Consider the following 25,419-nt stretch of genomic DNA (forward strand, 5'->3'; position numbering starts at 1 on the left):
AGTATAGTAACTTTTAGGACATAGTTTCAAATTGTTTTTCAAAATGATTTGACAAATTTATAGTTCCATATCAATGCTACATTAATGTGCCTATTTCCCTTCAACCCCTCCAAAAGTTATCTTTGCCAATAGATAAGCTGTATTATTTATTAATAACTTTGAGTGTAACCTCACATTTGCTTTAATTTGTATTTCTTTATTGCAGTTTGGAGCATTTTTTCCCATATGGTTGGTGATACTTTGAATCTTTTGAAAATTGTTCATATCCTTTGACCATTTATCTATTGGGAAAGACTTTTGTTTAGGTCAGTCTTTATACTTCTTGATATGAGACCTTTATCAGAGAAACTACCTGCAAAGATTTCCCCTTCACTCTCCCAGTTTACAATTTTTCCCATTTAATTTTAACTACATTAGTTTATATAAATAAATTTTATATAAAGGAAATTGCTCAGTTTATCTTCTGTGATCTTCTCTCTCTCTTGTCTGATCATGAACTCTTTCACTATGTTTTTCTTTTTATTGAAAGATTTTAATTATTTTGAGTTTTACAATTTCCCGCCCCATTCTTGCTTCCCTCCCCCACCCCTACAGAAGGCATTCTGTTAGTCTTTACATTGTTTCCATGGTATACATTAGTCTCAGTTGAATGTGATGACAGAGAAATCATATCCTTCAGGAAGAAAAATAAAGTATGAGATAGTAAAATTACATAATAAGATAATGGGTATTTTTTTCCTAATTTGAAGGACTTTGGTCTTTGTTCAAAGTTCATAATTCTTTCTCTGGATACAGATGGTATTTTCCATTGCAGATACTCCAACATTGTCCCTGGTTGTTGCACTGATGGAAGGAGCAAGTCCATCAAGGTTGATCATCACCCCCATGTTGCTGTTAGTGTGTACAGGGTTTTTCTGGTTCTGCTCATCTCAGCATCAGTTTATGCTAGTGATTGCAGTCTTCCCTGAATTCCCAAACTTCCTGGTTTCCAATAGAACAATGGTGTTCCATGAAATACATACACCACAGTTTATTAAGCCATTCCCCAACTGAAGGACATTCACTTGATTTCCAAATCTTTGCCAGCACAAACAGGGCTGCTATAAATATTTTTGAACAAGTGATATTTTTACCCTTTTTCATTTCTTCAGGGTATAGACCCAGTAGTGGTATTGCTGGATCAAAAAGGGTATGCATATTTTTGTTTTCCTTTTGGCATAATTCCAAATTTTCTCTCCAGAAAGGTTGGATGAGTTCACAACTCCACCAACAATGCATTAGTGTCCCATATTTCCCACATCCCTTCCAGCATTGATCATTGCCCTTTCTGGTCATATTGGGCAGTATGAGAGGTATGAGGTGGTATCTCAGAGATGCTTTAATTTACATTTGTCTAATAAGTAATGCTTTGGAGCAATTTTTCATATGACTATGGATTGCTTTGATTTCCTCAGCTGTAAATTGCCTTTGCATATCCTTTGACCATTTGTCAACTAGGAAATAGCTTTTTTTAAGAAAAAAAATTTGACTCAGTTCTCTGTATATTTTAGAAATGAGTCCTTTGTCAGAAACATTAATTGTAAAGATTGTTTCCCAGTTTGTTACATTTCTTTTGATCTTGGTTACAGGGGTTTTGTCTGTGTAAAAGCTTTTTAATTTAATGTAATCAAAATTATCTAGTTTGTTTTTAATGATGTTCTCCATCTCTTCCTTAGTCAGAAACAGCTTCCCTTTCCATAGATCTGACAGGCAAACTACTCTTTGATTTTCTAATTTGCTTATAATATGGTTTTTTTATATCTAAATACTATATCCATTTGGATCTTATCTCAGTATAGGGTGTGAGGTGTTGGTCTAATCTAAGTTTCTTCCAGGCTAACTTCCAATTTTCCCAACAGTTTTTGTCAAAGAGAGTTTTTATCTCAATAGCTGCACTCTTTGGGTTTATCAAATAGTAGATTACTATAATTATTTTCTGCTATTCCATCTAGTCTATTCCACTGGTTGATGACTCTATTTCTTAGCCAATTCCAGACAGTTTTGATGCCTGATGCTTTATTATATAATTTTAGATGTCGTAGGGCTAAGCCACCTTCTTTTGCACTTTTTTTCATTGAATCCCTGGAAATTCTTGACTTTTTATTTCTCCATATAAATTTACTTACAACTTTTTCTAACACATTAAAGTAAGTTTTTGGAATTTTAATTGGTAGGGCACTAAGCAAGTAGTTTAGTTTTGGTAGAATTGTCATTTTATTATATTAACTCTACCTATCCATGAACAGTTGATGTTTGCCCAGATATTTAAATCTGATTTTATTTGTGTAAGAAGTGTGTTGTAATTATTTTCAAAAAGTTTCTGAGTCTGCCTTGGCAGGTAGACTCCCAGGTATTTTATATTGTCTGAGGTTACTTTGAATGGAATTTCTTTTTCTAGCTCTTTCTGCTGTATCTTGCTAGTCATATATAGAAATATTGAGGATTTATGAAGGTTTATTTTATATGAGGGTTTATTTTTATATATATTTTAAATATATATATAGCTATTTTGCTAAAGTTGCTAATTATTTGTAGTAATTTTTTTTCTTCTCTTATTGCTGAGGCTAACATTTCTAATACAACATTGAATAGTAGTGGTGATAATGGGCATCCTTTTTTCACCCCTGATCTTATTGGGCATGCCTCTAGTCTATCCCTATTGCATATAATACTTGTTGACGGTTTCAGATAGATACTGCTTATTATTTCTAAGGAACAATCCATTTATTCCTACATTCTCTAGTGTTTTTAGTAGGAATAGGTGCTGTATTTTGTCAAAAGCTATTGATATGATCATATGATTTCTGATAGGTATGTTATTGATATAATTAATTATACTAACAGTTTTCCTAATATTGAACCACCCTTGCATTCCTGGGATAAATCCTACTTGCTCATAATGTTATCCTAGGGATAACTTGTAATTCTTTTGCTAAGATTTTATTTAAGATTTTTGCATCTATATTCATCACGGAGATAGGTGTACAATTTTCTTTCTCTGTTTTTACTCTTCCTAGTTTAGGTATCAGCACCATATTGGTGTCATAGAAAGAGTTAGACAGAGTTCCGTCTTCACCTATTTTTTCCAAAGAGTTTATAGAGAATTGGAACTAATTGTTCCTTAAATGTTTTATAGAATTCACTTGTGAATCCATCTGTCCCTGAAGATTTTTTCTTAGGGAGACCAATAATGGCTTGTTGAATTTCTTTTTCTGAGATAGGGTTATTTAGATTTTAAATTTCCTCTTCATTTAATCTGGGCAACTTATATTTTTGTAAATATTCATTGATTTCACTTAGATTGTCAAATTCATTGGCATATAGATAGGCAAAATAATTCTGAATTATTGTTTTAATTTCTTCCTTATTGGTGATATTGTAGTATCATTTATGATATTAACAATTTGGTTTTCTTTTTTTAAATCAAATTAGCCAGAGTTTTTTTTTATTATCAATTTTATTGTTTTTTTTTCATAAAACCAGCTCTTGGTTTTATTTATTAGTTCAATAGTTTTCTTGCTTTTGATTTTTATTAATTTCTCCTTTGTTTTTTAGAATATATAATTTGGTATTTAATTGGGGATTTTTAATTTGTTCTTTCTCTAATTTTTTTAGTTGCATATTTAGTTCATTGGTTTCTTCTTTCTCTAATTTATTCATATAAGCATTTAAAGATATAACATATTCCCTGAAAGCCAACTTGAGTGTATCCCATAGGTTTTGGTATTTTGTTTCATTATCTTCATTATCTAGGATGAAATAATTAATTCTTTCTATAATTTGTTGCTTGATCCACTCATTATTTAAAATGAGGTTATTTAGTTTCCAATTGATTCTGGGTCTATATCTCCCTGATCCAGTATTGCATATGATTTTTACTGTATTATGATCTGAGAAAGATGGTTTCACTATTTCTGCCTTTCTGCAATTGACCATTAAGTTTTTATGTCCTAGTACATGGTCAATTTTTGTGTAAGCATCATGTACTGCTGAAAAAAAGAGCATTCCTTTCTATCCCCATTCAATTTCCTTCATAGGTCTATCATATCTAGGTTTTCTACCAATCTATTTACCTCCTTAATTTCCTTCTTGTTTATTTTATGATTAGATTTATCTAAATCTGAGAGTGAGAGGTTGAGGTCTCCCACTAGTAGAGTTTTGCTATCTATGTCTTCTTGAAGCTCTTTCAACTTCTCCTCTAAGAATCTAGATGTATACTAATGGGTGCATACATATTTATTATTGAAATTGCTTCATTGTCTATGGTACTTTTTTTTTTTTTAGCAAGGCAATGGGTTTAAGTGGCTTTCCCAAGGCCACACAGCTAGGTAATTATTAAGTTTCTGAGGCTGGATTTAAACTCAGGTACTCCTGACTCCAGGTATGGTGCTCTGTCTACCGCGCCACCTAGCTGCCTCTATGGCATCTTTTAAGAAGATATAGTTTCCTTCCTTATCTTTTTTTTAATAAGATCTATTTTTGCAGTTGCTTTGTCTGAGATAAGGATTGCTACCCCTGCCTTTTTCACTTCAGCTGAAGCATAATAAATTCTGCTCCAACCTTTTACATTTACTCTGCATGTATCCCTCTGCTTCAAATGAGTTTCTTGTAAGCAGCTTATTGTAGGATTCTGGTTTTTAATCCAGTCTGCTATTTGCTTATGTTTTAAGGGAGTGTTCATCCCATTCACCTTCAAAGTTATAAATACTAACTCTTTATTGCCCTCCATGCTATCTTACTTCTGTTTTTATTTTTCTCCTTTATTCCCTTTATCCATATTCTCCAGTGTTTTGTTCTGAATACTGCCACCTTCAATATGTTTGCCCTTTTATATCACCCCCCTTTCTTTCCCCTTTCCCTTTTCCCCTTCCTCCCTTCCTTCTGTTAGTTCCCCCTTTCCACCTCCTCCCTGTCCTCTCTCCCCTTTTCCCCTTTTAATACTTGAAAGGCAAGTTTCTAAACTTAACTAAGTGTGTATAAGTTTACTTTAAACCAAGTCTGATGAGATGAAGATTCAGGTGGTTCTCACCTCCTCCCTTCTTCCCCTCAACTTTAATAGGGCTTTTGTACCTCTTGATATAATGAAATTTACCCCATTCAGTCTCCCTCCATCCTCCCTTCTCCTTACTGTCCCCCTTTTTAAGGAGGTATTGTTTTTGTTTTTAAATCATTCTATCTGAGTCATAGAAAAGTTATGAGTGTCCATCACTTCTGGCTATGCATATTCTCTCTAATAGACTAATCCATTAATTGACCTCTTTATTGTTTAACTAATATCATTTTATTATTATTTTTATAGATTTTATTTATTTTGAGTTTTACAATTTTTCCCCTAATCTTACTTTCCTCCCCTCCCCCACAGAAGGCAATTTGTCAGTCTTCACATTGTTTCCATGGTATGAATTGATCCAAATTGAGTGTGATGAGAGAGAAATCATATCCTTAAGGATGAAACATAAAGTATAAGAGATAGCAAGATCAGACAATAAGATATCATGTTTTTTTTTCTAAATTGAAGGTAATAGTCCTTGGTCTTTGTTCAAACTCCTTAGTTGTTTCTCTGGATACAGATGGTATTCTGCATTGCAGAGAGCCCCAAATTGTCCTTGATTGTTGCACTGATGGAATGAGCAGGTCTATCAGGTTCGATCATTTTTCCTATGTTGCTGTTAGGGTATGCAGTGATTTTCTGCTTCTGCTCATCTCACTCAGCATCAGTTCATGCAAATCCCTCCAGGCTTCCCTGAATTCCCATACTTCCTGGTTTCTAATAGAACAATAATGTTCCATGACATTACATATGCCACAGTTTGCTAAGCCATTCCCCAATTCAAGGACATTTACTTAATTTCCAATTCTTTGCCACCACAAATAGGACTGCTATGAATATTTTTGTACAAGTGATGTTTTTACCCTTTTTTCATCATCTCTTCACGGTATAGACCCAGTAGTGGTATTGCTGGATCAAAGGGTATGCACATTTTTGTTGCCCTTTGTGTGTAGTTATAAATTTCTCTCCAGAAAGGTTGAATGAGTTCACAGCTCCATCAGCAGTGTAATAGTGTCCCAGATTTCCCACAACCCTTCCAACAATGATCATTATTCTTTCTGGTCATATTGGCCAGTTTGAGAGTTGTGAGATGGTACCTCAGAGAAGCTTTAATTTGCATTTCTTTAATAAGTAATGATTTAGAGCAATTTTTCATATGACTTTGGATTGCTTTGATCTCCTCATCTGTAAATTGCCTTTGCATATCCTTTGACCATTTGTCAATTGGGGAATGAATTTTTTTAAAATATGATTCAGTTTTCTGTATATTTTAGAAATGATTCCTTTGTCAGAAACATTAATTGAAAGATTGTTTCCCAGTTTACTACATTTCTTTTGATCTTGGTTATAGTGGTTTTGTCTTTGCAAAAGTTTTTTAATTTAAAGTAATTGAAATCATCTAGTTTTTTTTTTTTTAGTGATATTCTCCATCTCTTCCTTAATCAAAAAGTGCTTCCCTCTCCATATATCTGACAGGCAAACTAGTCCATGATCTTCTAATTAGCTTATAGTATTGTTTTTTATGTCTAAATCCTGTATCCATTTGGATCTTACCTTGGTACAGGGTTGAGGTGTTGGTCTAATCTAAATTACTTCCATACTAACTTCCAATTTTCCCAGCAGTTTTGTCAAATAATCCTTACTCTAGTTACTATGGTTTTAGGATTTATCAAACATTGGGTTACTATGTTAATTTATTTCTGGATGTTATATAATCTAGACTATTCCACTAATTGAACTCTTTATTGTTTAACTAATATCATTTTACCCTAAGCTTAACTTTAAAAAAAATTATTTTATTTTGAACTTAAACAACAAAGATAATGTTCACATATACAGTAGAAGACAAAAAATATATATGAAATTGTGGATTTCTATTGGATGCCACTTGTTTTAAAAACGTTTACACACACATTCATAGTTTCACAAATACTTCGTAAAGTTCTTTGTGTCTATTAATGCTTCTGAACTTAAGTTCTGCTCTTTTAAAAATGTTTTGATGTCCCTCTTTTGGCTTTTTTTCTTGCTAGCCAACCCCTTTGTCTTCCACCAGTTCCCTCAATTAAAAAAAGAGAAAGAGTAACAAAATAAATAAGAACAATTAAGCAAAATAAAAAACACACAGTAGCCATGTCAAAAAGGCATGTCCGCTTCTGCAGGTTGAGTCCTCTCTATCAAGAAGTGAATGTTTCATCTATAGCCTCTAAAGAATGATATGGTGGGTCATTGCCTTGATAAGAATAATAACGTTTTGAAAATTGTCTTTCTTTACAATGTTGTTGTCCATAAATAAATTGTTCTCTTGGTTCATCATTTTTTTGTCACTTCATTTATGCCAGGATTCTCTAAAATTCTCTCTCTTCTTTTCATAAAGATACAGTAATATTAATGTAATTTAATAATAATTTATCTTGATCTTCCACAATTTGTTTAGACATTTCCTAATTGATAGGCACCACACCCCTTAAATTCTAATTGTTTTTCTTTTTCTCTTTTAGATTCCTCTTCAGGAACAGAAATTTTGTTTAGCTGGTGATTATTCTCTTTCCAGTTTTGCTCTCAGACTCAAGTACCCTCCCTCACTATCCCTTCTTGTTTTATCTGGTCCAGAGAACAGAATTAAAGTTTTAAATACATTTAATGAAATCTAATATATTAAATACAATTTACATAATTTTATACATTGTGTCACACTGAAAATGAAAATCATATAAATTAATACAGAACGTATAATACAAATTTACTACTTCATTAGAATTGTAATATAGTGGATCAAGCAGTGCCCTTCCTATACGGAACTTGGTTAAAACTGGTAGGCCTTACTAGATCATTTAATTATAAGCCTTTCCTTTTACACACGAAGGACCTAAGGCCAACGTTATTGAGCTATTTGTTCTGGGTCATACAGAGCTTAAAAGACTTTTCCAATGACAGAACAAAGTGTCACTTTCAAATCTGTCATGACTTCAAATCTAATACTGTTTCCACTGTTAGGTAGATGGTAAGTTTGAATATAGTCCTCACTCAGCTAATTTACTGTGTGAATTTTTTTTTTGCAAGGCAGTAGTTAAGTGATTTGTCCAAGGTCACACAGGTTAGGTAATTATTAAGTGTTTGAAATCGTCTTTGAACTCAGGTTCTCCTGACTCCAGGGCTCTGTCCACTGAGCCACTTAGCTGTCTCCTTACTGTGTGATTTTTATCAAATCAATTTCGGTAGGACTTTATTTTTACTTGTCTCTACAAAAATTAGGATTAGTCTAGGTGAATTTATTATTTATTACTGATGTCGCGGAGATTCTGGAAAGAAGACAACCAAAAGGGGAAGGAAACAATTCTGCGGAAAATTTTAGTTACTTAAATATGAGCTTTTGTCTATACATTAGAGTGCGTGTGATTGGTGCTTTATCGGGACTTGAATTCAGTTAAGTCAAATAACAAGAGCTCAGATTTTTGAAATCCAGGCAACTCGGGTCTCCTTCACAGAGACTACAACTCCCGTTAGGCAACGGGTCTTGGAACCCCCAACGTGCGACCAAGCCCCGCCTCCTGGGCTTCATGGAAGAGCTTCTCCAATGGCAGGGCTTCCGTAGCGGAGCCGGCGGGTTAGGCTGTGAGTTCCAGACAGGGAAAAGATAATTCTGGGAGAAGCCGGGGGTCTCTTCTGGTTGGTTTGTGGGAACAGCCGCGCCGGGCCACGGAAGAGGCTGTGGCCTTCGAGGAAGAGGGATAAGCGCAGGGCGCGACTGGAAAATGCCTGTCCATTCCCGCGGGGACAAGAAAGAGACGAACCATCACGATGAGATGGAGGTGGACTATGCCGAGAACGAGGGAAGCACTTCGGAGGACGAGGACACCGAGAGCTCGTCAGTGTCCGAGGATGGGGACAGCTCAGGTAGGTCACTCGGGCTGCCCGAGGCAGGGCCGGGCCTCTCCGTCCAAGCCTGGCTCCGGGCTCCACTCGCCCCGGAAAGTGGGGGGGAGAGAGGAAGGGAAGGGGCGGAGACTTCTTCCTGGGCCTGTGAACTGCGTCCCGCACCCTGTCCCTGCGTCCTTCCGCCCTCCGCGGGGTCGGGAAGGGGCGGAGGCTGGGCTAGCGGAAGCCCAGGTCCGCGCTGCCCACCTCAGGTCGCGCTGGCCCGGCTCCCCGGGCCTGGGCCGTGGTCGGGGCGCCGGGCCCTTCCGGCGGCCGGGGATGCTTTGACGCCCTCGGCCGCCGCCGGTCCCCGGGGAGGTCCTCGGCCCCGCCCGGCCTCGTTGTGTTGAGCAGACCCCCGCCTGCCCCTGAAGTGCTCCGACCGCCTCTCTTTTGGTGGGTGCCACGGGACTGAGAGGACACACTTCTCTCGTTCTGCCCTTTCTTTTGCAACTACTTCCAAATCAGCCAGCCTTCCAGCTAACGTTTATTAAGCTTACAAAAACATATATTCCTTTCAAATGCTGCCCACGGTTTCATCCCTTATACAAAAGTATATATTAAAAAAAAATCGCAGAATAGACTTTTCCTACCTCATAACCTTTCCTCCCCTTATCCGCATTAAGGGCACTTAGTCTCAAAGATAAGAGGTTATTTACTTTTGTAAATTGGTTAATTAGGAAATTCTAAATTTATCTTTTTCTACCATTGGTTATTTTCATTTATGTGTTAACTTAAATTCATTTTGAAACTTGATGCAGAAAGGACCTGGGTATTATGGCTCTAATTGGGCTAGCTGCCCAGATATTTGATAAGATGACCCGACTCATTTTTTTTTTCTTGAAAAGGCAGAATAAGATACGGGTTATATATGAAGTTTAATAATATTTGTAAAAAAGCTCATAGCACAGTGCTTGGTCCTATAACTTATTGATTTTCCACACACACACACATCTGTTAAATCTGTTCTTTTGGTTTCTTTTTTTTTTTAGGTTTTTGCAAGGCAAATGGGGTTAAGTGGCTTGCCCAAGGCCACAAAGCTAGGCAACTATTAAGTGTCTGAGACCGGATTTGAACCCAGGTACTCCTGACTCCAGGGCCGGTGCTCTATCCACTGCGCTCACCTAGCCGTCCCTTCCTTTTTTATTTTTAAAGAAACATTTTATTTATTTTGAATTTTACAATTTTCCCCCAATCTTGCTTCCCACCCACAGAAGGCAGTCTGTTAGTCCTTACATTGTTTCCATAGTATGCATTGATCTAAGTTGAATGTGATGACAGAAAAATCATATACTTAAGGAAGAAACATAAGGTATAAGAGATAGCAAAATTCATAGAACTTTTTTTAAAAAAAATTAAAGGTCTTTGTACAAACTCCACATTTCTTCTTCTGGATACAGAGGGTATTCTCCATCACAGATACCCCCAAATTGTGCCTGATCGATGCACTGATGGAATGAGCAAGTCATTAAGGTTGACCAAAACCCTCATGTTGCTGTTAGGGTATACAATTCTCTTCTGGTTCTGCTCATCTCACTCAGCATCAGTTCATGCAAATACTTCCAGGCTTCCCTAAATTCCCATCCCTCCTGGTTTCTAATATAACAGTAGTGTTCCATGACATACATATACCACAGTTTGTTAAGCCATTCCCCAATTGAAGGACATTCACATAACTTCCAATTCTTTGCCACCACAAACAGGGCTGCTATGAATATTTTTGTACAAGTGATAGTTTTTACCCTTTTTTCATAATCTCTTCTAGTAGTGGTATTGCTGGATCAAAGGCTATGCACATTTTTGTTGCCCTTTGTGTGTAGTTCCAGATTGCTCTCCATAAAGGTTAAATGAGTTCTCAACTCCACCAACAATGTATCAGTGTCCCAGATTTCCCACATCCCTTCCATCATTGATCATTGCCCTTTTTTGGTCATATTGGCCAGTCTGAGAGGTGTGAGGTGGTCCCTCAGAGAGGCTTTAATTTGCATTTCTCTAATAATTAGTGATTTAGAGCAATTTTTCATATGACTATGGATGCTTCAATTTCCTCATTTGCAAATTGCCTTTGCATATCCTTTGACCAGTTGTCAATTGGGGAATGACTTGTGTTTTTAAAAATTTGACTCAGTTCTCTTTATATTTTAGAAATGAGTCCTGTTGGAAATACTAGTCGTAAAAATTGTTTCCCAATTTACTACATTTCTTTTGATCTTGGTTACGGTGGTTTTGTCTGTGCAAAAGCTTCTTAATTTAATGTCAAAATTTAATTTAAGCCAAAATTGTCTAGTTTATTTTTAATGATGTTCTCCATCTCTTTCTTGGTCATGAACTGCTTCCCTTTCCATAGATCTGAAAGGTAAACTATTCCTTGGTCTCCTTGGTTTCCCTTTCATAAAAACTACATTAATTCCCTTTAATAAAGGAACAAATTTTTATTGATGGGTGACTGTTATTGTTGTAGAAGGCAGCAGAGATATGGAAAAATACAATGTTGTCTAAATAGTTAAACAGTGATCAACAGGCATTTATTAAATCTCCAGCTTTTTGCCAAGCATGGTGTTAGGGATACAGTTAAATAATGAAACAGCTCCTCTCTCAAGTAACTTTCATTTTAAACAATACATATACAGTTATATTTAGACTAGATACAAGATAAATTTGGAAGAAGTCACGAGAGGGAGAGATGAAAGTTTTCATGTAGAAAGAATAAAATACTTGCTAGTAATTGCTAATATTATAGTGCTTCAACGATTGCAGAGAACTTCACATATATTATTTTCATGTGATCCTCACAATGACCCTGTTAATAGATGCTTTTATTACAGATGAGGAAACAGATGAGGCTGAGAGTTAACTTGCTTTGGATTCAAATTCAGGTTTTGTTGATTCCATGTCTGACACTGTCCATTTGTGCTACCCAGTGATCATAGATTTAGAACTGGAAGGAACCTTTGAGCCCATCTAGTATAAATCCTTCACTTTACATAAGGGCCAGAAATTTGAACCTAGATTTTCTGACCACAAAACCCTTTCCATTATACCAAGTTGCCACTCTAACTGTGCCTGAAAAGTAAATAGGGTTTTTTGAGAGGTAGAGGTGAAGGAAGAGCATGGTGAATGTCCATAAGCAAAGGTACAGAAATAAGAGATGGAGTGTTCTGTACGAAGAACAGTAACAAAAAACATGTTGGCTAGGCCATAATGCACATTATTACATAATGAAGTTGGAAAGGTAGTTTGAGGGTCAGGTTGTGAGACAGTACATTAAAGGCCAAACAGAGTAGTTAATATTTGATCCTGGAAGTAATTAATAGGAACCATTAGACCTCAGTATTGAGTAAAGGAGTGGTTGAGAAGGGGATTGAGGCAGGGAGACCAATTAAGAGGTCGTTGAAACAATCTAGCCCAGAGGTGATGAGGTCCTGAACTAAGATGGAGGCTGTGTGATTAGAGAGAATGGGTCAGAAATGAGAAATGTGGGAGATGTAGATTTGGCAACTAATTGGATATATGCTCTGAGGGAAAGTGAAGAATTAACCTCAGGAGAGAGTTAGGAAAGATAATGAGTTCCTATTTGAACTTGTTGAGTTTAAGGTATAATCCTTTTGGAAATAAGCAATTTGTTATGCAGGATCTGAAGTTCGGGGGGAGCTACTACTAGGTGTATAGATGTCTGAATCATCTGCATAGAAAGGAAAAAGCCATGCAAGTGGATGAGGTCTCTAAATGACCTTGTAGAAAGAGCAGGAAAAACCCAGGATTGAGCCTTGGGGAACATCCCACAGTCAGGGGCTATGATTAGCTAAATAGTAGAAGAAAAAGCAGCAGTAGATATCTAAGGGAAGAACCAGGATAGAATAATGTTTCAAAATTTCAGCTAGGAAAGGTATTCAGGAGCTAAACGATGGTTAGCAATGTCAGATGCTGCAAAGAGGTTCAAGAAGAATGAGTGGAAAAAAAAGACCATTGGATTCAGCTTTTAGAGATCAATTAATCAATTGAGTTATGATGTTGGAAGCCAAATTGAGAAGAATTGAGAGTAGAGGAGGTGGAGGCAATGATTAGTAGACAGTTTTTTTAGGAGTTTGTCAGAGAAAGAAAGGGTGAATATTTTGGGATAAACTCAGAAGGAGCTAGTGTGGGAGAGATTTGAGAAGATTAGAGAGGGAAGGGAGATAAAGATTAAGTTTGCAATTTGCTGGGCCTATTATTTATGAAGACTGCAGTAGCTCCTTTTGTTGTCAGACATCATACTTCTGATTTAAGTCTACAGACCTCTAACCCACCCCATGTATGTACCACTCACCCCCATTGTTTTCATCTTATATATTTAGTCTATTACTCTTAATTTGTCAAGATCCTTTTGGATCCTTACTCTATCCTCCATTTAACTAGTCCTTTCAGTATTGTGTCATCTTCATATTTGATAAATATGCTAACTATGCCTGTATCCAAGTCACCTAGAAGATGTTTGGGTTTTTCCATTTGAGATCTCCTGCCAAGATGATATTAAACCATTAACAAAAAACCATCTGACTAAAATACCATTTAATTCATATCTCCCCAATTTCCTCTCTTAAAAAAGATTACATAATTTCCTAAAAATGTTATCAAAAATCCAGGTAAATCATATCTACAACATTTTTCTCATCTACTAGTTTAATTATCCTGTGAAAAGATATAAAATTAGTTGGCATAATTTATTATTATTTTTTTAGAGGCATAATTTATTATTGATAAAGTTAAGCTGGCTCTTTGTAATCACATCTTCTTTCTTGATGTTCACTAACCATCACTTTTGTGACCTTTTCTAGAATTTTTCCCCGGAATTGAAGCTAAGCTCATTGACCTATAGTTTATAGACTGCTTTTCCCCCTGTCTTGAAAATACATTTGTCCTTCTCCATTCTTGTAGTAACTTTCCCATGATCTTTCAAATCAAATTTTCAGTAGCTTATCAATGACATCTTCCTATTATTTTAAGACCTGATGATGTAGGTCATGTGATTTTATCAAGAGAAGATAGGTGCTCTCTTTGTGTTTCCTTACTTTGGATGTCAACTCTCTGGAGGTTCATTTCTAGTCTTCATATTCATTGTAAAAATCATTCTCCTTTTAGATAAAACAAAAAAAAATGGAAAGAATGAAATAGCCCTATCTTTTCTCTCTTCTTTGACTCTTTTTTTTTTCTCCCAATGTATATAAAAATCTTTTCATTGTTGCTAACTTCCCTCCGCTCAGGTTTAACCTTCCTGACTTGGTTTTTAAAGGACTTCTATCACCCTTTTATATTTATCTTGTATTATCTCCTTTGTTTCTATCTTTACATTTCTTCTTACAACTAAGTTGACTTGTGTGTTCCCTGTGCATTTACAGTGATTTCTTCAGAAATATCTAATTTTTATTTTTCATTTGTTATTTTTTTTGGTATCTTCAAATTTCCATTCTTGAGCATCTCTCATCTATCTTATGCTGACTTCTGATATATTTTGCTCCATGGTAGTATTATTATTATTAACTCTATTTACTTATTAATAATTTGTGTTTCTCAAATTATTTAGACCTATTCATAAAGATCATTTTGTAATTGTGTTTATACAGATCCTGTGAATGTCTTGACTGGTAGTTTCCCAAGTATTTTCTTTAATCTGCGGTTATTTATTTTTTTATTTTATTTTATTTTTTTTTGCAAGGCAAATGGGGTTAAGTGGCTTGCCCAAGTGTCACACAGCTAGGTAATTATTAAATGTCTGAGGCTGGACCTGAACTCAGGTAGGTACTCCTGACTCCAGGGCCAGGACTTTATCCACTGTGCCACCTAGCCGCCCCTGCAGTTATTTTTAATGGAATTTCTTTTTCTCTTTGTCCTTGATTTTGTTTATATAGAATTTATGATTCTGTATGGATTTTTCTGTTAATTGTTTCAGTTAGTTTTTTAGTGGACCTTAGGGTTTTCTGGAGAAGGAAATGGGAAATCACTCAATTATCTTTGCCAAGGACACTCCATGGACACTGTGGTCTGTGGGATCACAAAGAATAAGACATAATTGAATGATTGAACAGCAATAGCAACAACAACTAGGGTTTTCTAAGTAAATATCATCTACAAAAAAGGGATAGTTTGTTTTCTTTTTACCTATGCTTATTCAGTTTTCCTTATACTTTACATTTCTAGTACAATATTGAATAGAATTTGTGATAAAGTAAATTTTCTTGCCTTATCCCTAATCTTCATGAAAAGTTTATTCCCATTACTTGTAATGACTTTTGGTCTTAGATGGTTACTATTTATCTTTTAAAGGAAAGTTCTCATTATTCCAAAGTTTTCTAATGTTTGTTTTTTTAACAAGAATGGCTGTTGTATTTTGTCAGATTTTTTTGTATCAATTGAAATAATCATAGAATTTGTATTTTTTTGCTATTAATATGGAGAATTATCTTTATAATTTTACTAAGATTGAACCAGCCCCACATTTCTGGTGTAAAACTATCCTGGTTCAAGTGTACAATCTTTGTACTATATTGCTGTAGTCAGTTACTGAGTAATTAGGGAATTAGGTCTAGAATTTTCCTTCTCTGTTTTGAGTCTTGATAGATTACGTATTATGACCATATTTGTGCCATCTCTTTCATTTAGATTTTCAATTTCCTTGGTATATAGTTGAGGGAGATAGCTTTTAAAATTTCTTTTTTTTTCTTCATTGGTTATGAATTCACCTTTTTCATTTTTGATATTGTTCTTTTTTAAAAACTCTTATTTATCTTTTTTATAGATTTTTTTCAAGGCAATGGGGTTAAATGGTTTGCCCAAGGCCACACGGCTAGGTAATTATTAAGTGTCTGAGGTTGGATTTGAACCCAGGTACTCCTGACTCCAAGGCCGGTTCTCTATCCACTGTGCCACCTAGCTGCCCCGATTTTTTGATATTGTTAACTAGTGACTTTTCTAGATTCACTGTTTTTTCTTTTCTTCAAATAACCAGCTCTTTTGTTAAATCAGTAGGTATTTTAATTTTTAAATCTCTTATTTACTTTCAGGAATTCTATTTTAAAGTTTAATTGTTAGTTCTGTAATATTTTATTTTTAGTTGCATGCCAAGTTTGTTTTGTTCTTTCATTGATGAAAGCATTAGAGTTATAAATTTTACTCTAATGTTTTGCCTGCATTCCACAGATTTTTGTGTCTTGTTTTATTCTTCTCATTATCTTTAATAAATTTCTTATTTTTTCTAATTTGTACTTTGACCCATCTATTCTTTAAGAAAAAAGTTTGTTTCCAATTAATTTTTTTCTTTTTGTCCCCCTCCTTATTTATTTATTTTCCAGTTACATGGAAAAATAATTTTCAACATTCATCCTTTTGCATGTTTTTGAATTACACATTTTTCCATCACCCTCCCTTCCCACCCCTCTTCCCATGGCAGCAAGCAACACAATGTTTGTATGTGCTTGTAAAATTGTGTTTAACATATTTCTACATTGGTCAAGCTATGAAAAAACTAAAATTAAGGGGGAAAAATATCCATGAAATAAAAAGAAAAACATAAATGAAGTTTTAAAAAGTGAGTATAGTATGCTGTACTCTGCATTGAGAATCCATAGCTCTTTCCTTCTGGATATGGATGCCATTTTCTTTAATACCATCTCTCCAGATTGTCCTTGATCACTGAACGGCTGAGAAAGTTACTTCGATCATAGTTAATCATCCCCCAATGTTGCTGAGAGTGTATATAATGTTCTCCTGGTTCTGCTCATTTCACTCAGCATCAGCTCATGCAAATTTTTCTAAACTTTTCTGAAGTCAGGGTGATCATGGTTTTCTTTTTTTTAATTGAAATTTCATTTAATTTTTCCAATTACATGCAAAGATAGTTTTTAACAAAATTCATCCATTTGCAAGTTTATGAGTTCCATATGTTTTTACTACCTTCCCTTCCTCACCCCCCCCCCCCACATGGTGGTGAACAATCTGGTAAACATTGTACAGTCATGTTTAACATATTTCCATAGTAGTCATATTGTGAAAGAGAAATTAAAACTAAGGGGAAAACATGAAAAAAGAAAGAAAAACATAAAAGAATTTTAAAAAGTGAACATAGTATGCTTTGCTTTGCATTTGGAATTTGTAGTTTTTTTAACCTGGGTATGAATGGCTTTTTCCTTCCCTTAGGATTCTTTCTGATCTCTGATCTGCTGAGAGAGGAGGTACTTCAATACAATAACAGTAAATCATCCCCCAAAGTTGTAATTAATGTGTACAATGCTCTCTTGGGTCTTTCCATTCTTCTCTAAAGTATGCCTTCTCATGATTTCTTACAGAACAATAATACACCATAACATTCATGAACCATAACTTGTTTAGCCATTCCCTATTTGATGGCCATCCCTTCAATTCCCAATTTTTTGCCAAAAACAAAAAGAGCTGCTATAAATATTTTTGAACATGTGAGTCTTTTCCTGTGTTTTTTTTTTTAATGATCTCTTTGGTATATAAACCTAGGAGTGCTATTGCTAAATCAAAGGATATGTATAGTTTTATTACCTTTTGGGCATAGTTCAAAATTTCTCTCCAGAATGATTGGATCAGTCACAACTCCACTAATAGTACTTTGGTGTCCCAATTTTCCTACATCCCCCCCCAACATTATTCATTTTCCTTTTTTGTCATTTTAGCCAATCTGATAGGTGTGAGGTGGTACCTCACAGTTGTTTTAAATTGCATTTCTCTGATCAGTAATGATTTGGAGCATTTTTGCATATGACTCAGTTCTCTCTATTTTAGAAATGAGTCTTTTGTCAGAAACACCAGTTGTAAAAATTGTCTCATCTTTCTGCATTTCTTCTAATCTTGGTTGCATTGGTTTTATTTGTACAAAAACTTTTTAATTAAATGTAATCAAAATGATCAACTTTGTAATTTACTATGTTCTCTATCTCTTCTTTGGTAACAAACTTCTCCCCATTCCATAGATCCATTTGGCCTAAACTAGTTTTTAGTATGTTATTCTCTTCAGCATCTTTTGGGATCTCCTTGATGAAGCTGTTGACTTGGTTTTCATGTTTTTCCTGCATCTCCCTCATTTCTCTTCCCAATTTTTTCCTATACCTCCCTTACTTGATTTTCAAAATTTGTTAAATTCTGAAATAGCCCGAGACCAACTTCTGTATTTCTTGGAGGATTAAGATGCAGAAGCTGGAATTTTCTCATCTTCTGAGTGTGTGCATTGATCCTCCATGGGGCCAAAGTCTATGATTAGGTTCCTTTTTTTTTTTCTGTTTACTAATTTATTTCCCCAGCCTGTGCCCTGGTTTTGGGGTGCTTCCTGAGCTTTTGAGTATTATTGGGACACACCAGCAAGGACCTCAGTTCCTTCAAGGGCATATGGGAGACTCTGACTGCTCTCTTGGTCTGTACTTTGGTCTGTGGATGACTACAAGTGCACCCCTCTGCCTTGGAGCTGTGAGGAGGGTCCCTGCTCAATGGCAATGGGTAGTCCCAGACTGCGACCAGGGTCTGAATATGTACAAAGCACAAGAGTCCTGTCTCAGGGCCAGAGGAGAGACCTTGACAATCTCCCCCCCACTCACTCCCTTACCTTCTGTGACCTGAGCACTTTGGAAGCAGCTGCCAGGCGGCTCCCTGCTGGGTGACTTTATGGACCTGCTTCCATTTCCTGGGATCTAGGCTGCACTGATGACTGCAGCTGTGCTGATGAGGTCTACGCTAGCCTGGGCTTCATGCTAGCTCTGGCAGACATTTCCCCAATGATCTTCCAAGTTGTGCTTGGTGCTCCCTGGGTTGCAGGTCAGGAAACTGCTTCTGCTGCTGGGAGCTGGTACTCCCTGAGACCCAGGAGCCCAGGTGCCCAGTGGGCTGTTCCTGGAAGAATGGAGTTCCTTCGCTCTGGTGAGATACTCCTAGCTGTGCTGCTGTCCCCTCCCTCCCTGTGGAGCAGTTTTCAAGAATTACCTCATTGAATCTTTCTGTGGGTTCTGTCTCTGGAAAATTTAGTTAGAGTCATAATTTTAAGGCTTTTGGAATATTTTAGATAGAGCTTCCAGGAAAGGCTGTTCTCATGCTGCCATCTTGGCTCTGCCCCTCCTCCGTAGATCTAACAGATTATTTCTTATTTTCCTATTTGGTGTGTGATAGCACACTTTTTGTCTAAATTCTGTGTGTATTCAGTATCTTGTCATGGAATAAGGTATGAGATATTCATCTATACCTAGTGTTTGCCATGCTATTTTCCAGTTTTCTCAGCAGTTTTTGTCAGATATTGACCTCTTATCCCAAAAGCTAGTGTCTTTGGGTTTATCCAACAGGAAATTACCATAGTCAATTAGTATTATTTCTTTCTTTTTTTTTTTTTAGATTTTTCAAGGCAATAGGGTTAAGTGGCTTCCCAAGGTCACACGGCTAGGTAATTGTCTTGAAGTCAGATTTGAACCCAGGTACTCCTGACTCCAAGGCCAGGGCTCTATCCACTGTGCCACCTAGCCACCCCTTATTATTTCTTTTTTAATCTAATCTAATTCAGTGGTCCACTTTTCTATTTCTTAGCCAATACTGCCACTTTATAATATAGTTTTAGATTTGGTAATCTAATCGACTGCCTTCCTTTGCATTTTTTTCATTAATCCCCTGATATTCTTGAAATTTTTTTCCTCCAGGTGAATTTTGTTACTATTTTTTTCTAGCTCAATAGAATAATTTTTTTGGTAGTTTGTTGGAATTGGCATTGAATAAATAATTTAGTCATTTTTATTGTATTAACTTGGCCTACCCATGAGCAATTCATATGTTTCCAATTGTTTAGGTCTGACTTTATTTGTTTAAAAAGTGTTTTATAATTGTGTTCATTTAGTTTCTGAGTTTTTCTTGGGAGGTAGATTCCTAAGAATTATATATTGTCTACAATTTCTTTAAATGGAATTTATCCTTCTATCTCTTGCTTCTGGGTTTTGTTGGCAATTTATAGAAATTTGAAGATTTATGTGAATTTTTTTACATCCCACAATTTTAATTGTTTCCCGTAATTTTTTAGTTTATATTTTAGTGTTCTCCAAGTACGCCATCATAGCAAATGCAAAGAGCGAGAGTTTTGTTTTCTCATTGCCTGTTTTAAGTCTTTCAATTTCTATTTCTTTTCTTATTGCTTAAGGTAACATTTCTAATACAGTATTGAAGAGTAGTGGTGATAATGGGCATCCTTGTTTCACCCTTGGTCTTATTGGGAATGACTCTAGTTTGTCTCAATTTCATCTAATGGTTTCTGATGTTTTAGGTAGATACTACTTATCATTAAGGAAAACTCCCATTTATTTCTGTATTCTTTTGTGTTTTTAATAGGAATGGATGCTTTATTTTTGTCAAAGGCTTTTCAACATCTAATGAGTCAATCCTATGATTTCTGTTAATTTTGTTATTGATATGGTCTATTATGTGTTTGTTTTCCTAATATTGAACCATCCTTGCATACCTGGCATGAATCCTATCTAATCATAGTATATTATCCTAGTGATAACTTATTATAATCGCTTTGCCAAAAATTATAAAATATTTTTGCATTAGTATTCATTTAGGGAGCTTGGTCTAATTTTTTTGTCTGTTTTGACTTTTCCTGGTTTAGGTATCACCAACGTGTTGGTGTCATAGAAAAAATTTGGCAGAACTCATTCTTCATCTATATTTAAAAAAATTATATAGAATTTGAGTTAATTATTTTTTAAATGTTTGTTAGAATTTACTTTAAGTCCATCTATCCCTGGAGATTTTTTTTTCTTCATTTATGGCTTGTTCTGAAATGGGATTATTTAAATATCTATTTCCTTTTTTTGTCAATTTATATTTTGGTAAATAGTCATCTATTTTACTTAGATTGTCAAATTTATTGGAATACAGTTGGGCAAAATAGATTTGAATTATTACTTTAATTCCTTCCTCATTGGTGCTGATTTCAGCCTTTTCATTTTTGATAATGGTAATTTGGTTTTCTTCATTCTTTTCAATCAGATTAACCAAAAAGTTCATTTTATTTTATTGTTTTTTTTCATGAAACCAACTCTTAGTAAATTTAGTTTAATGGTTTTCTTTCAATTTTATTTCTCCTTTGTTTTTCAGAATTGGAGATTTTCAATTTATTCCTTTTTCTAGGTTTTTTTAGTTGTATGCCCATTTCATTGGTCTCCTCTTTTTTTCTATTTTATTCAAATAAGCATTTAGAGATATAAAATTTCCCCTAATAACTACTTTGACTGCATCCTACAAGTTTTTGTATATTTCATCATTGTTATTGTCTTGGATGAAATGATTGATTATTTCTATGATTTATTGTTTGATCTCATTCTTTACTATTAATTACTTAGTTTCCATTTAAAATTTTTAGCTTATCTTTTCATGGTCATTTATTACATGTAACTGTATTGCATCATGATTTGAAAAGAATGCCTTAAAATTTCTCCCTTTCTGCATTTGATTGTGAGATTTCTTCGCCCTGATATATGGTCAGTTTTTGTATAGGTGCCATGTACTTAAGAGAAGAAGGTATATTCCTTTCTACCCCCATTCAGTTTTCTCCAGAGGTCTATCATAGCTTACTTTTCTAAATTCTCATTTTTACGTCACTTCTGCTATCAGCTTCTGTGTCATGGAAGAGTTCATCCCCAATCACATTCAAAGTTTGATAACTTTAGATTAATAACTATATTTCCCTCCATCTTGTCTTCTCTCTTGTTCTTTTCTCTCCTTTCCCCTTATTTCTCCTCACCAATGTTTTGCTTTTGACTACTGTGTAAGTCAATTTGCCCTCCTTTTTATCAACCTACCTCCTTTTCTTTCCCCTTTCCCCTTTTGTTCCTTTTTTTTTAAACTTATACTTTTCCTCTCTTCTATCACCCCCTTCTTCCCTTTTCTTTCCCCTTTCATGCCCTCTCTTTAGCTTCCCTGTTGGGTAGGGTAAATTTCTAAAACTGAGTTGGAAATGTCGGTTATTACCTCTTTAAACTGTCCTGATGGAAGTATAGTTCTTAAGAGATATAAATATCTTTACTTCATAATCAATTTATAGTGATACCTACTTTTCAAAAACAGTTTTCCCCACTGTCCTAATATGAATGCCATCCTCAAGAGCTATAAATTTGATCCCATCACCCCTTTCTAAGTATCCTCCCTTCAACTGTTTCAGTAGAAATACAACACTCAAGAGCTTAAAGTTTGATCACAGACCTATACCCTCTGTCTTAAGTATGTTCCTTTCAGCTGTCCTAAGATAAATACTACTCTCAAGTATCATCTTTCTGTGTAGGGATATAGACAGTTTAATCTTATTTACTAACATTTTTACCCCTTTCCATTTACTTTTTTATGCATCTCTTGAGTCATATATGAAGATCAAATTTTCTATTCTATTCTGGTCTTTTTTTCAGGTAAGTTTGAAAGTCCTCTTTTTTTTTGTTGAAAGTTCACCTTTCATCTTTTCCTCTTAAAGAATATACCGAATTTTGCAGGATTGTTAATTCTTGGTTGTAATCCAAGCTCCTTTGGGAATATCGTATTTCAGGCCCTCTGAGCCTTTAATGTTGAAACTGAGAAGTCCTTGTGTCATTCTGACTGTGGTTCACTGGTGTTTAAACTGCTTCTTTTTTGCTGCTTGCAGTATTTTTCTCCTTTAGCTGATAATTCTGAAATTTGACTACATTATTCCTTGCAGTTTTTATTTTTGGGTCCCTTTCTGAGAATGTTTAATGGATTCTTTCAAGAACTATTTTATCTTCTTGTGCTAGATTTTGGGGCAATTTTCTATGATAATTTCCTGCAAAATATTATCTAGGCTCTTTTTATGATTGTGACTTTCAGGTAGATCAATAATTCATAAATTCTTTCTCCTGCATCTGTTTTCCAGGTCAGTCATTTTTCCTAAGAGGTTAATGTTTCTTTTTTTGCTCATTTTTATAGTTGAACTCTGCTCTGGTGGTATATGGTGTATGGGCCCAAGCTATTTTTATCCTGGGGCCTGGGGGAGGAAGGGTCTGGTCCCTTGCTTTCTCTGGTAGTTCCTGTTTCACCATTTTCTCCCTGTGCTAGGGTAGCCCAATGCTGCACCAGCATTCCAGGGCTTGTAACTTTGTTTTCTGAGCTGGGGTTGGAGCCCTCACTGCTAGCCTGCTGAGCTGGGACTAAGCTGCATTGTAGATAGAAGTTTTTTGCTGGCTCCAGCTCCTACCTACACTGAGCTATATTCCCCTTTTACCCAGGAGACAGACTTTCCCTGAAGTTTCTCCAAAATATCTGTCATTTTTGGATCTGTTTAGAGGCTTTATTCAGTTGTTTTAGGAGAAGCTCCAGTAACATCTTAGTTGCATTTCACCACTTTTGGCTCTACCTTGGAAGTCTCCAACTAATTTTTAATCTTTATTTCAAAGTTCCTTTATTTAATATCATTTTGATATGTGCAACAAAGTAGCAGGGTGGATATAAAATCTTGGGCCTGAAGTTGGAAAGACTCATCTCTCAGTTCAATCATTGCCTCAGATACTATTTATATGACCTTGGGCAAAATACTTAACCCTATTTGCCTCAGTTTCCTCAGAGAAGGAATAGAAAACTTCAGTATCTTTGCTGGAAAAACCCCAAATGGGATAAGGAAGAGTTAGACACAACTGAAAAATTACTAAACATCTCTGCTTTCATTTGTTAGGATTTTTTTGCTCTTATTTCTATCTGATTTGTAAAACTACAATTACAATTTGACTGCTTAAAAGTTCTTAGGAGAAAGGGTCATTCTGATTACTTGAATTTTCTGGAAAATTAATTTTTTCCCCTAATTGATATTTTATTTGATTTTTCCAACATTCATCCACATTCATATTTATAAATTCCATAGTTTCCTTCTACCCTCCCTTTCATTCCCCTCTCCTCAGCAGTGAGTAGTCTAGTGAACATTCTACATGTAAATTTATGCTTAACATTTTTATATATTAGTCATTTTGTGTATGAGTAATTAGGATTAAGGGAAAAGAAGGAAACCATGGGATAGAAAGGAAAAACAAAGAGAAATTAAAAAAAATGAACATAGTGTTCATTCAGATTCTGTAGGATTTTTTTGGTTTGTTTTTTTCTTTGGATGTGAAAAGAATTGTCCATTACAGGTATCCCAGGCTTTTTCTAGATCTCAGAACTGCTGAGAGGAACTGCAACCATCAAAGTTGATCAACTCACAATGTTGTTGTTAATGTTATACAATGTTGTACAATGTTCTCTTGGTTCTGCTCCCTTTGCTCAGCATCAGTTCCTGTAATTCTGTCCATGTTTCTCTAGAGTCTAACCATTCATGATTTCTTGTAGAACAATAGTTCCCCATACTTTTAACCTGCATGTATCTCTGCTTTAAATGTGTTTCTTGGAAAGAACAAATTGTAGGAGTATGGTTTTGAATCCATTCTGCTACCTGTTTCCATTTTATGGGAAAGCTCATGCATTCATTCACATTTACAGTTAAGATCACTAAATCTTTATTTCCCTCCATGTTATCCTTCTCTATTTATACTTTTCTCTTTCCTTTCCTCTTATTCCTCCTCACCAATATTTTGCTTCCTTTTCCCTTTAACTTTTCTTTTAAATTTTAACTTTAAATTTACTTCCATTTATACCCTCACCTCCCCTTTTATCAGTGCTTTCTTCTATTTTCTTCATACCCTGCTCAACTCAATTTCCCTGTAGGGTAGAAGAAATTTTTAAATGCAATTGGGAATGTATGTTAGTCCCTCTCTGGGCCAAATCTGTTGAACATAGCCTCCTTTCTTTCCCTCTACTATCATAAGTTTTTGTGCCTCTTATTTATCCACCAATGCCTATACTTCTAGTATAATTTTTCTTTTTATATTTTTATTGTTTTAACCCTGTCTGGTACTTACATCCCCTTTGTCAAAATGTATTCCTTTGATCTAATTAATAGAAGTACTGTCAATCAAAGTACTATCTATCAAAGTGCAAAAGTTGATTGATTGCTTGCTTGCTTACTTGATAAGTACCATTGTCTCATAGTCACTAAGTACCTTCTCTTCTGTCTCATTAGAAATACACTTCTCAAGAGTCATAAATCAGATCAAATTATAATCACTTTATACCTTACCCCCTTTTCAAGTACTCTTCATGGACACACAATCCTCATGAGTCAAAGCATCAGGCAAAGCCAAATCATTTCATGAACCATTTGTACTGCCCCCTTCCTCCAATTGTAGCCAAAACTTCAAACAAAGCATATCTATACATGATGTTTTCATGCCCAGTCCCTCTCTCTCCCTCTCTATAGAACTCCAACTATAGCTCTACAGCCCTATCCAGTCAAAAATTCAGTTACACTTCTATGACTCTCCTCTTTTTCTTTTCTCCCCCCCCCCCCCCCAGCATTTATGAGG

The 25,419-nt window shown here is 35.3% G+C and overlaps 1 protein-coding gene across 5 annotated transcripts in view; it reads left to right on the forward strand.

Annotated features, from left to right (window-relative positions):
* BRMS1L (BRMS1 like transcriptional repressor) overlaps positions 1-25,419 on the forward strand; it is a 160,956-nt gene that overhangs the window by 30,967 nt on the left and 104,570 nt on the right. The window contains exon 1 of one of the 5 annotated variants that reach the window (XM_074213385.1): positions 8,456-8,983. The exons of 2 other annotated variants lie outside the window; for them this stretch is intronic. In XM_074213385.1, coding sequence (XP_074069486.1) covers positions 8,842-8,983 — 142 coding nt within the window. In that variant the 5' untranslated portion in view covers positions 8,456-8,841. Of the gene's footprint in view, positions 1-8,455; positions 8,984-9,273; positions 9,401-25,419 lie in introns of those variants that run through there. 2 more of the 5 variants (XM_074213386.1, XM_074213388.1) reach the window with 2 other exon arrangements.

Source organism: Macrotis lagotis, chromosome 1 (genome assembly GCF_037893015.1).
Source record: "Macrotis lagotis isolate mMagLag1 chromosome 1, bilby.v1.9.chrom.fasta, whole genome shotgun sequence".
Classification (NCBI taxonomy): domain Eukaryota; kingdom Metazoa; phylum Chordata; class Mammalia; order Peramelemorphia; family Peramelidae; genus Macrotis; species Macrotis lagotis.